The sequence below is a fragment of the Solea senegalensis genome, linkage group LG16 (genome assembly GCF_019176455.1).
Source record: "Solea senegalensis isolate Sse05_10M linkage group LG16, IFAPA_SoseM_1, whole genome shotgun sequence".
NCBI lineage: Eukaryota > Metazoa > Chordata > Actinopteri > Pleuronectiformes > Soleidae > Solea > Solea senegalensis.
The window spans coordinates 11,290,950-11,303,515 of NC_058036.1; the positions used below are offsets into that span (position 1 = coordinate 11,290,950).

At 37.4% G+C, this 12,566-nt stretch overlaps 1 protein-coding gene across 1 annotated transcript; it reads left to right on the top strand.

The window, feature by feature from the left end:
• The first annotated feature begins 291 nt into the window (after window positions 1-291).
• LOC122783136 (matrilin-3-like) lies at window positions 292-12,194 on the top strand. The gene is made up of 11 exons (XM_044047779.1): window positions 292-607; window positions 2,026-2,733; window positions 3,721-3,840; window positions 4,478-4,597; window positions 4,804-4,923; window positions 8,303-8,416; window positions 8,576-8,695; window positions 9,026-9,151; window positions 9,909-10,028; window positions 10,732-10,833; window positions 11,777-12,194. Exons 1-11 carry the CDS (start codon window positions 292-294, stop codon window positions 11,827-11,829), a joined length of 2,019 nt encoding a protein of 672 aa, XP_043903714.1. The 3' UTR covers window positions 11,830-12,194.
• Window positions 12,195-12,566: the final 372 nt, after the last annotated feature.

A 12,566-nucleotide genomic window follows, 5' to 3' on the forward strand; every position in this document is an offset into this window, starting at 1 on the left:
CTAGCAGTTTTTCAGTGACAGCAGTTACACACTGGAGCTTTAAATTGTATACTACAATGTGTAAATCACCCTGTATGGAAAGAAGTTATCAAGACCTTGAAATCCAGGGTAATAAAACAATTCAGGTCAAGTACAGTATTACTGAATTACTTCATATATCTGTGCATTGACTGGGCCGGTAGTTCTCCACGCCCTGTGGGCTGGAGACTAGATCATAGACTATAAGTATGCTTCATTCAACTGTAGCTGTAGTGAGACCCAGAGAAGGAGGGGAACCTGTGTGCAGGCAACATGACTTCACTAATGCTGGGACTTTTCTGCTGCATTGGAATCCTGACATCAGGGACTTTCTCACAGATTCGGTCAAGGGGCCCCTCTGTAATGAGTCCTGTGGTCCAGCGAGTGTCCCCGCAAGTCACCGCAAGGCTCTACCAGCACTTTGAAGATGTGAAATCTGTTGAACAGACATCTGATGAAGTTCCAAGTGCTGAAATTTTTCAGCAGCTTCCTCGAAGTGATCATTACAGTGCCCAAGGTGTCCAGCAGCAGCAGCTGCACATTGCCACCAACGTCCAGGCACAAGACAGGAGGAGAAGTGACAGTGCAGGTGTGTACAGGCTGCAACATTGCATGTTCTTAATGCTGTGCTTCTGTGCATTTGTCCTGGCATATAGAGACAGAATTATATATGAAACCTTTGACTATAATGTATAATCAAGGTTTGGAAATTGCATCCCGTCACTCATTTTGCACTAGACATATGCAGGAAAATAGAAAATCCATCCATCATCTACTGCTTTATCCTCCACCAGAGGGTCGCAGGTGCTGTGCCAATCTCAGCTGACAGAGCGATAGGCAGGGTACACCCTGGACAGTTCATCGCAGGGCCACACACATAGAGACAAACAACCATTCACTCTCACACTCACACCTATGGTTAATTTAGAGTGTCCAATTTACTTAACCCCCATATTGCATGTTTTTGGACTGTGGGAGGAAGCCCGAGAACCCAAACATTCATTGACAAATTGAAAATAATGAATATTCAAGTACATGTATTTATGTGTGTACATATATATACTGTGTGTGTACAATATATTACAGTACAGTTTACATACATATACGTATGTATGTCCGGTATGTTTGTATGGGTGGGTTGCTGTATATAAAGTATGTCTGACACACACACATACACACGTTCACCCAGCTGTATTCTGTATATACAATATACCATGTAGTCCACCCACCTATCATGTGTCATGTGACCACTGTTACAATGCTTTTTCTCGTGACAAAGCTGGCGGGAGAAATTCCAACTTGTATCGCTATCAGCCGACCCAGCAACCACAACCAAGGCTCTCCTCACAACTGCAACACAGTGCTGCACCATTCACATCATGGCAGGCCGCTGCAGACTCAAGTGTATCCCCTGTATACAGCAGGACTGCCGCAGGTATATTCTAATGTGACTCCTAAAAATGAAAGCTATTAAATTGTGGATTATCTTATTTAATATAAATGTAGTGAAAATCTATTATTTCTGAACTTATTGTAGTGGCACAGCTAATTGAAGTATGATCAGTCTCAATGAGCTTTAATTATAATATACTGTAACAACAATATAAGAGCAGTCTTGTACTTGCTCTTATAGGTTTCTGACTAGGGTCAATGCCATTTCTCAAAATATTTTTTGGTAAAACTAACTAACTAGTACATTTTTGTGATAAATGTCATAACTTCATCAATGTAAAAAAATAAATTAATATATATAGTGTATATATAAATATATGTATATATACATATACATATGTGTGTGTATATATACATACATACATATATACATATATACATGTGCTTTTATGAAGTAATGGCACATGGTCAAAACAGTAATCTTGCTCATGGGAATAATATCTTGTTATTTACTTTCTTATAATACACAATTTGATGTTGATACTTCAACACAAAACATTAAAAATACACTTTAAATCAGTTCAACATCTTGAAAATGTTTATTCTTTTTTACAGCAATAAGATCCAACTGCAGGAATCGGCCTATAGACCTTGTCTTTATCATAGACAGTTCCCGCAGTGTGCGTCCTGCTGAGTTTGTGAAGGCCAAGGAGTTCCTGGAAGATATGGTGGACAGCTTGGAAATCGGGCCTGACGCTACACGAGTTGGCCTCGTCAATTATGCCAGCACAGTACAAATTGAGTTCCTGCTCAATACGTATTCTCACAAATCTGCCCTAAAGCAGGCACTGGCTCGAGTTGAACCCCTCGCTTCGGGCACCATGACAGGCTTGGCCATCAAGACTGCTATGGAAAAAGCATTCACCGCAGAGGCAGGGGCCAGAGTTAGTTCCAGAAATATTGCAAAAGTGGCCTTCATATTGACAGACGGGAGGCCCCAGGACAAGGTGGATGAAGTGTCAGCTGCAGCTCGCGCATCTGGGATAGAGATCTACGCGGTGGGAGTAGACAGAGCTGATTTGATGTCCCTCCGCCTTATGGCCAGCCAACCACATGATGACCATGTCTTCTACGTGGAGACCTATGGTGTTATTGAGAAGCTTACTTCCAAATTTAGGGCAACCTTGTGTGGTAAGGATGATGATGATGACGGGAGTGCAGACACTCCATTGAATGGTGGAAATAATGATTATGAATTAGACCTAGATCGCAGGAAAGACCAAAATGGAATAAATACTGAAAATGACGATAAAGGAAACAATGGTACGTCAAACCCATCTTTTAAATTTACACGTGATTGTATGGGCAGCACCATAGAGGGAATATCCATCCTAAAGTCAACAGTCCTCTTCTTTGGTCTCAAAGAAAAAAGGCAAAGTAACTATGTACCACCTCTTCCCATTTGCATTTCTATAAAATGGTGTTTACTAACTAGTGAAATGCTGGTAATGGAAAAATGAATGCAGCTGGCATTAAAGAGTCAAAGTTACTGTACTAACCAAAATAAAGATGTGCTGAACCAAAGCACTGTCTTCATTCTTGAATACTTTAAGATGAAATCTAAAATGATGCTGCCTGTACTTCACTGGGAGCGCTTTGCTCTTAGCATTCTGCGCTGTATCTTATGCCCCACCTTCCCCGCTGACATAGCATATCTGAAAAATGTGCTTAGCTTCCCACATTCATAATTTGGGCTTTTGTCATCAATAACAGCCGCTTAAACTAATGTAGCTCTTGCTGTGTACGACCAAAGAGATGAGAGAGCAAATGATCTTTTTGGGAATAAATCTGTCTCCTGAGAAAAGTCCGTAGCTGACTTTGTTTGGCCTGTTTACACCACTGTATTTTAAAGATGGTGATCATGGTGTTACTTCAAGAGTACCTCAATATTTTCTCAAGTGGTACTTGATATAAAACGTTTGACAACCACTGCTGTAGATAGCTTGGAGTGCATTGAAACATTGCTTGCCTTTAACTTTGTGTTTGCATGGTACTTGCATGGATATTCTGTTACAAAATTAAAGTGCATGAGTATCATTTGCTATAAATAACATAATTTCTTCCTTCCATAAATAAAGCACCAATATAAAACCACTATAACATCAGTATACTCGAAGCACAAACTAATTTGCATGTGTCTATTTGTAAAACACACAAATAATAAATGTGGATTGCAACTACTAATCACAAAAACAATGATTCATTAAGCTACGTGTATGTTAATCAACTGTTGGAATTGTTTATTTACAGGTGTGGATGCATGTGCACAGGGACACAATTGCCAGCATATTTGTGTCAGCAGTGGAAACTCATACCATTGCAAGTGTCGCTTGGGCTATGTTTTAAACCCAGACAAGAAAACATGCTCACGTAAGTATTTTTTTTATTATTTTTGTCCACTTTCACTGTGTATGTGACACGCCATCTGCTGAAATTGTGGAAATTTAAAATCCAAAAACAAAATGTAAGATCGCTGATTTTCTATTTGGATTTTTGCATGGGAAGTGAACACTTTACAAAGCAACACAAACTTTGGATTCCAATCAGAAAAGGCAGAATAGCTGCATTAGGTGAGGGTTTTGTCAAGTGGCAAAAATTATTATTTTCCTTGGGTCCCTGATGGCAGCCATGTTTTCATTGAGGGTTAGTGGCCATGTCACAGGTGCTGGTTGTATACAAAGCACCAGCACCATGATGTCAGCACTGACTATGTGTCAGTGCCTCATAAACCCTTATCCCTTTATAGCCTTTAATCGTCATGTTTGTGTCCATACTATGTCCACACTAAAACACTGCTTGTGTCACTCTGCTGCCCCACACCTCAGCTGAGCCTGCAGATCTTTCTGAAAGGACAGCACTAGGTTCATATAACCATTCTCTTTCAACATTTGTTTCACCTCACGCGTGTTTCAGAGAATGCATATAATGCCAGAGTTAATATATTTGAGCAGATGAGGCAGGAAACTGTGTAAGTCAGATATGGGGAGATGTGAGTGTCTCTTTTCAGGTTCACATGCATGTGCCCAGGGTCATGACTGCCAACATATTTGTGTCAACAATGGTGACTCATACACCTGCAGGTGTCAAGTGGGACATGTGTTGAATGCAGACCAGAGAACATGTTCACGTAAGAACATTTATTCATTCCTTTGTTTGCTACTGTTTATCCTTAAAGGGTTGTGGTGAGAGCTGGAGCCAATCCTAGTTGTTATTGAGCCAGAATAGAGAAATATATTACTTATAAATACACAGATCTGTGTGCACATCAAATATAATTACCTCTTTTATTTGTTTAATTGGAATGAGTTTGATAGCTATGGGGTGTTTTTCCAGGTTCTGAGCCATGTGCCAATGGACATGACTGCCAGCACATTTGTCTAAACAGTGATGACTCGTACATCTGCAAGTGTCGAGTCGGATATTTGTTGAATACAGACCAGAAAACATGCTCACGTAAGAACAAATATTTGTGCTGAAGTTTGCAGATACTGTATATGTTTTGTTTGATGGAATGTATAAAAATATATTTGTATGGCTTCAATTTACAGCTGTGAGCATTGGTCAGTCACATTTTGCTGAAATAAACAGCAGATGCTTTACTGTTTATGAACAGTACCAGTTGCCATCACTTCCATAATGACAGCGCTAACATCAGTGTAGTGCAGTGTTTTCCAGACTTTCTACATTGGGACCAAAATCCAGCAAATTTGGTTGGGGACCCAACAGATTTTTCCAGTGATCCATATGTGGCTCCTGACCCTGTGTTTGAGAACCACTGGTGTAGTGTTTCTGGTCAGGTTTAGGTACATGGTCCTGTGCTAATTTCTACTCAATTTCTACTTAAATTCTACCACAAATGTAGAATTTAATATCTTGACTGTGAATCAAAGAACATTTGTAGGTTGGCACAGATTATCTTCAGATTTATTATACTTTTTTTGTTCCTGGACAAGGGAATTGTTAAAGATATTAACTTGGCAATTGCTGAGGTTGTTGTGGTACCATTATACAGCAGATGCTATTAAATGACATGGACGCTGATGCCACACTGGCGTCAGTTTCAGTTGTGGTGGTTGCTGCTTGAATTTGTGGTATTTTCATAGGTGGGGATGTGTCATATATTTGGAGGGGTGTTGGATTTCATGGAGCTGGATTTTAACCACTTGTTCTCGTAATGAAATCTGTAATTGGATTAAATGATCTACAAATAGGAGTATCTCTTTTTAGATTCAGATGCATGTGCACTGGGACATGACTGTCAACAAATCTGTGTCGGTGAATACAACTCATACACGTGCAAGTGTCAAGAAGGATATGTGTTGAATGCAGATCAAAAAACATGCACAAGTAAGACCCCAAACCCTATTAGTTTTCATTTGTCTGGAGACCACTGTGTGATTATTTTATATTCTTGAGAAGACATACAGTAGATTCCTTGCTAATGGTAATTTAATTACATCTGTCAAGGAAGTAATGCTGTAGATGCTAGCTGTGAAAGTGTCTATTTTCAGGTTTGGATGCTTGTGACCAAGAACACGAGTGCCAACACATTTGTGTCAAAAGTCGCTATTCTTACATTTGCAAGTGTCGTGAAGGATTTGTGCTGAATATCGACCAGAAAACATGCTCACGTAAGATAATCCATTTCATTTATACTGTATTTATCTAAAGCTGGACTTGCCCATACCCATGACTTACATGACTGTGTGGTCATGATTTCAATAGTTAATGGAATGGTAGCACATGCAGACTGAGCATGTATCACGTTAGTCATTTAATTTAGAGTCAATTTCAAGAATGAGTGTCTCGTTTCAGGTTCAGATTCATGTTCCCACATAAATGACTGCCAACATATTTGTGTCAATAATAATGACTCATACATCTGCAAATGTCGAGAGGGATATGTGTTGAATGCAGACCAGAAAACATGCTCACGTAAGAACCTTCAATTTCACTTAATATATACTGTACTTGTTATGCATGTCTTTGTGCCAGTTGTCCATTGTTCCACATGTTGACTGGATGGGACACGGCTAATGCACAAATGTATTGCATGTATTGGAATCGTTGATGATATAATGCATATTCTGTAAGTCACAGGACGGGCTCCCACAAGAGACATCATTTTCTTGTTTCTGCATTTTACATTTACATCTACCAGCCCCAAGCTTAAACGGGGCCCCAAGAGCAGATGAAAAGCAACACAATTGTACTTTTAATATCCATTATTTAAAATCCATTATTTGCTATTTTTGACAGTGTTATGTTGTTTCTGTAAATTATTATCAAATCCTTCATAATCCCTCTTTTAATTGGCTATTAAAACATGAAATAATGAATTACTTTAGTACATTTTAATAAACTTAAATCAATCTAGACATACATTTACTAATAGGATGGTTTTATTATGTAATCAAGGATAATGTAAGCCCTTTTGCCTGAGGCCCCCAAAGTCCATTATGATGTCCCTGTCAACTAAATGCTACAGAGACTATTAATTAGAGGATTAGAAATTAGAAACTAATAATAATAAATACAAATATTATCTTATGTAGTTTGTTCCAAATAGTTTAGGACAGTTGGTAGTAAATTTGGAGGCTGAGAAAGTATCATGATCCAAATCACATCTGTCCTGAGTGAGTTTGATCAAGTGGACAGTGCTCAATGTTTTGAAAGGACTAACAGCATCCTGAATGCATCTAGAGATCCAAACACAAAAACCACATTTGTTTATACATGAAAAAATGTGTTGTCTAAACACAAATCCATCCTCAGAACACCTTTAAGGCTTCCACCTCAGCTGACGTCCTCTGATCCTGCTGCATTTTCACAATGAACTCAAAGTTTTTTTACACTGCGAAACACAATTTATATTTATTATATTATTATAAGGGCAAAAATCTAAAAAGCTACATATAATACCAGGTCTGAACATAGCCTAAAACCGAACTTCAAAAAACATGAACTATCACTCTAACAGATTAGGACAATCAATAGAGACTTAATGTTGGTAGACTCAGAGGTATTGCAAAGAGTTTGGCTCCAGAAGTGTTCCTTGACATCTGGTTGTGGAAGAGCCAGAGAAAGTCTCCTACAGTCCAGCTGTTATAACATCTCTTGTGTCTATGGACATGACTGCCAGCACATATGTGTCAACAGTGGGTTATGTGTTGAATCCAGATAAGAAAACATGTTCACGTAAGAACTTAGACTTTTCTCGTAGATGTGCTCATGTGTTCTGCATTTGCCTCAAAATTAATAGGTGCTTGATCATGGTATTCCATCTTTGTTTCTTTTGTCTACTAAAGGTTTCTCTGAATAATTAATACAGTTAGATGTGGGATTGTCTCTTTTCAGGTTCAGATATATGTGGCCGAGGACATGATTGCCAACATATTTGTGTCGACAGTGATGACTCTTACATCTGCAAGTGTCGAGCAGGATATGTGTTGAAGGCAGACAGGAAAACATGCTCACGTAAGATCTTCGACCCTTTTAACAGATTTTCCAGGGATCTTATTGGCTGAAATGAAAGATTAAAAATAAAGTATTTGAGGAGTTTCTCTGGTAAGCTTTGCTCATTCTGATCAACCACAAACATGGAAAGAGATGGAAATTTGAATAGCCATGGTCTACAATGGCTTAAGGATTCTTGACTGATATAGCCAGTCAGTCAGATATGGAAGTGTCCTGTTGACTGGAGCAGTAAGGGGGTCCACTTTTTGAAGGAATGTGACCATTGACTCTCCAAAACTTTAAGGGATGTATTCTTTATGTTTTCTATAGTGATTAAACTGAGATGTGAGCTTTTCTTCTTCAGTTTCTGCTTCAGGTGCATGTGCCCAGGGACATGACTGCCAGCACATATGTGTCAACAGTGGGAACTCGTACATGTGCAAGTGTCCAGCGGGTTATGTGTTGAATCCAGATAAGAAAACATGTTCACGTAAGAACTTAGACTTTTCTCGTAGATGTGCTGATGTGTTCAGCATTTGCCTCAAAATGAATAGGTGCTTGATCATGGTATTCCATCTTTGTTTCTTTTGTCTACTAAAGGTTTCTCTGAATGATTAATACAGTTAGATGTGGGATTGTCTCTTTTCAGGTTCAGATATATGTGGCCAAGGACATGATTGCCAACACATTTGTGTCGACAGTGATGACTCTTACATCTGCAAGTGTCGAGCAGGATATGTGTTGAAGGCAGACAGGAAAACATGCTCACGTAAGATCTTGGACCCTTTTAACAGATTGTCCAGGGATCTTATTGGCTGAATTGAAAGATTAAAAATAAAGTATTGGAGGAATTTCTCTGGTAAGCTTTGCTCATTCTGATCAACCACAAACATGGAAAGAGATGGAAATTTGAAAAACCATGGTCTACAATGGCTTAAGGATTCTTGACTGATATAGCCAGTCAGTCCGATATGGAAGTGTCCTGTTGACTGGAGCAGTATGGGGGTCCACTTTTTGAAGGAATGTGACCATTGACTGTCCAAAACATTAAGGAATGTTTCCTATATGTTTAACTGAGATGTGAGCTTTCCTTCTTCAGTTTCTGCTTCAGATGCATGTGCCCAGGGACACGACTGCCAGCACATATGTGTCAACAGTGGGAACTCGTACATGTGCAAGTGTCGAGTGGGATATGTCCTGAATGTGAATCTCAAAACATGCTCACGTAAGTAAAGCCCTCAAATTATTTGTAAAAAGGTTGTTTTTTTTTTAAATTGTACTGGAATGTCCCTCTGTAATGACAGTGCTTATTTTTTTCAAAAATAAGAAAAATGAGAGCTTACCAAGAAGCACTGATCCCAAACTTAAACAGAACTAAAGACAATGTCAATAAAGAAAAGAAAAACACAAATTAGATAATGTGCAAATATAGAAGATATGTCAGGTAAAAACGTCAAATGATAAAATTAAAATTAACATGGAATTTGAGAGTAAAATTGAATTCAACATTTTAAATTTTAAAAAGATATGGTAGTTTGTATAAATCCCAGATAAATGCCATTAAATCAAGTGCAACAATAACCATAACATTTGGATAAATCACTGTAAAGCTGACACAAACATACATTAATTTCTAGTTAATAGTAATTATGATACAAAGGTAATGGCAATAATTTATAATTATCTTAGTCACTACTTCCAACACTTCCAGACAGAACCTGCCATCTGCAGCACTGCATCATAGTTGCCATCATCCTACTCCTTAATAAACATACGCAACTCTCCATTTTGAAACGTTAACTCTGGAGCCACACACACATTTACTTTTGGCCTTGATTGGTTTGAACATTTCTGTGTACAAATCTATGTAATTAGTTTTTATGTTTCTGTTTTAAAATGAGGCTCTGCTGTTTGATTCCATCAATGCTCTGGGAATAATAATCGAGACTTGGTCAGTTAGATGTGAAAGTGTCTCTTTTCAGGCTCAAATTCATGCGCTCACGGACATAACTGTCAACATATTTGTATCAACAACGGGGATTCCTTCAGCTGCAAGTGTCGATCCGGATATGTGCTAAATGCCGACCAGAGAACATGCTCACGTAAGAATGTTCTTTCTTTTTAAATAATAAAAAAAAAAACATACGCAGAGATGTTTTTGTGAAACCTAGGTTGTATGTGATGTATACGTTTCCACAGCCCAGCATTTATCACCAAAGCCCTGCACTTTAAGGCAATATTGTCTATTGCAACATGTATTGTAATCATGGTCATTGTTTCCATGACTATTCCAGACAAATACTGTATATCAGCAAAGGCTTCTTGAATTCTCTTTTCCTATACGATTATTGAAAAGGGGTTGGGTTAATGAGTGACTTTGTAATGCGGTGTATTGAGTCATAGATTAATAAATAAATTAAAAAATAAAGCTACCAATAAAATATATTTTATCATGTAATCAATGTAATTAATACAAAAGTGCAACCAAACATGATTACATAATATGTTGTTAATGATACACATATTGTTAAATCAATATCCATTGGGATTTTGACACATATACAGTACATATATACTGTATATATATGTATATATATATATATATATATATACATATACATATATATAGGATTTATATAGGATTTCAAAATATTGCATGAAGCCAGTGAAAAACTATCACTGCACAGTTTTGTTTGTTTCCTACTGAGCGGCCGAGTGAATTATCACAAAGAAGCAAACACTAAACATGGTGAAACATGACAGGAATATTTTCAGCTGTCTCTATACATCTTCTCTCTCTCTCAGAGGAAATGAGAGGTGAAATAAGTCAAGACGCCTGCATGTGTGAAGCGCAGATTGCCTTCCAGAGAAAAGTACAGTTGACCATTCAGGAGCTGAGCAGAAAACATATCCTTTTTGCATCTCACATGATGAGGCTTGGGTTCTGGTGTCCTAGAGAACCTGTGCTATTTTACTTTCCTGCAAAGTTTGAATTTAAAGCTGGAATGCATGCATTTTTGTGATATTTGTTTCTGTTGATGTTGCCTTTGTTTGTTCTTTGTGAACAGAAACAATGTAAAGTTTTTTTGTATAATCTGAAAAACAAGCTCTGCCAAGCAAAACTATCAGACCTGACTGAGGGAGCGTTTGTTAGTATACAACAGCAGGGCAGAGGTGGGCGGGTACAAGAAGCAGTTACAGTCATACTCCAACCTGATGGAGTCGTCTGGCTTTACTATGACAATATTACTGTTGCCTCCATCTGCCTTTACATATAACAAATCACTTCCTGTGTGCAGTGCAGACATGTCAATCTAAACACTGCTATACATCAAAGAGAACAAAGAAAGAGTCGTGTGGAGCTGATAATCAGCATTGTGTGAATTTATTTCACAGTAGTTTGAGTGTAACAGATATGTGTTGCATATGTTTAAAAGTTGCAAAGTACAGTTACAGTTAATACATATGTAACACATTTGTAACATTATATACAGTAGTTTCTCAAGTATATGAGGCAAAACTATCATCAGGACACAATGGGTTTGTGGGTGGATAACAGTGGAGAGTGAGTGTCTGCTAAGTATTAGACCACTGTTCAAGACCACAACAGGACCAAATACTGCCACCTCTTACAAGTAGTGATAGTACTGACTGAGTTTCAATACTTTTGTATTATAACCTTTTATAAACGCCAGAGCTGCTTTGTAGCTTTTCTCTCTCCACCTATATAATAATACTAATATATAATATAATATTTTCAGTTGATTTACAGTTTGATATTTCTATATCATCTCCAGTAATAAATGGTGGAATTGTGGCATGTTTTTTTTTCCCTTGACTGTTTGTTTACTTGAAGAACTTTCAGACAAAGTGAAGCTGATTGAAGAAGAAGAGCAGTATTAAGAACAGCGATGCTGTCAGAAGACCTCACTTTGTCAAAATATCTTCAATGTTTAATTTAATCTGTTAAGTGTGTTAAATGTAGTATTGCTTTATCATGTAGTATAGTAGTAAAATGATGTCTTATTATTATGATGATGATCATAAAGTTGCATGTTTGCATTGTTATTACCACTGACAAGTCAGGTTAAGCGTGTAAATGTCTACATGTACCTGTACAGATACTCCTATCACTGTTTATGTATGTGTATGTGTTTAAGTTTTTTTGAAAGAGTTTTTTGTGTAGTTAGTACACAGACTCCATCCATACCTGTAAAAGCATTGTTGCTGTTTGTCTGCTTGCCACATTATTATTTTTTATTGATATTATTGTTATTATTGTTATTAATATTATTATTATTTGTATTATTATTGTTATTATTATCATTATCATCATCATCAATAATAAACATAATAATAATAGTTTCACTTGTCATTTTCAAGTATTTTTCTTTGTATGTTTTCTCTACGGAAGCTGCATGTGGAAAATAAATATTTGTAAACACTATATCCAATTTGTCTCATGCATTATGCATTATATAAACTAAGATCTATCTATCCATCAATAACTAAATTTAGATTAATTGATAAATTGCTAACTGATAAATTACTTTGAGTGTCTTTTTAAATTACATTTCTTTAAGCTTCTTAAATGTGAAATGTAAAAGGCACACACACACACACACACGGAGAAGAGCGGT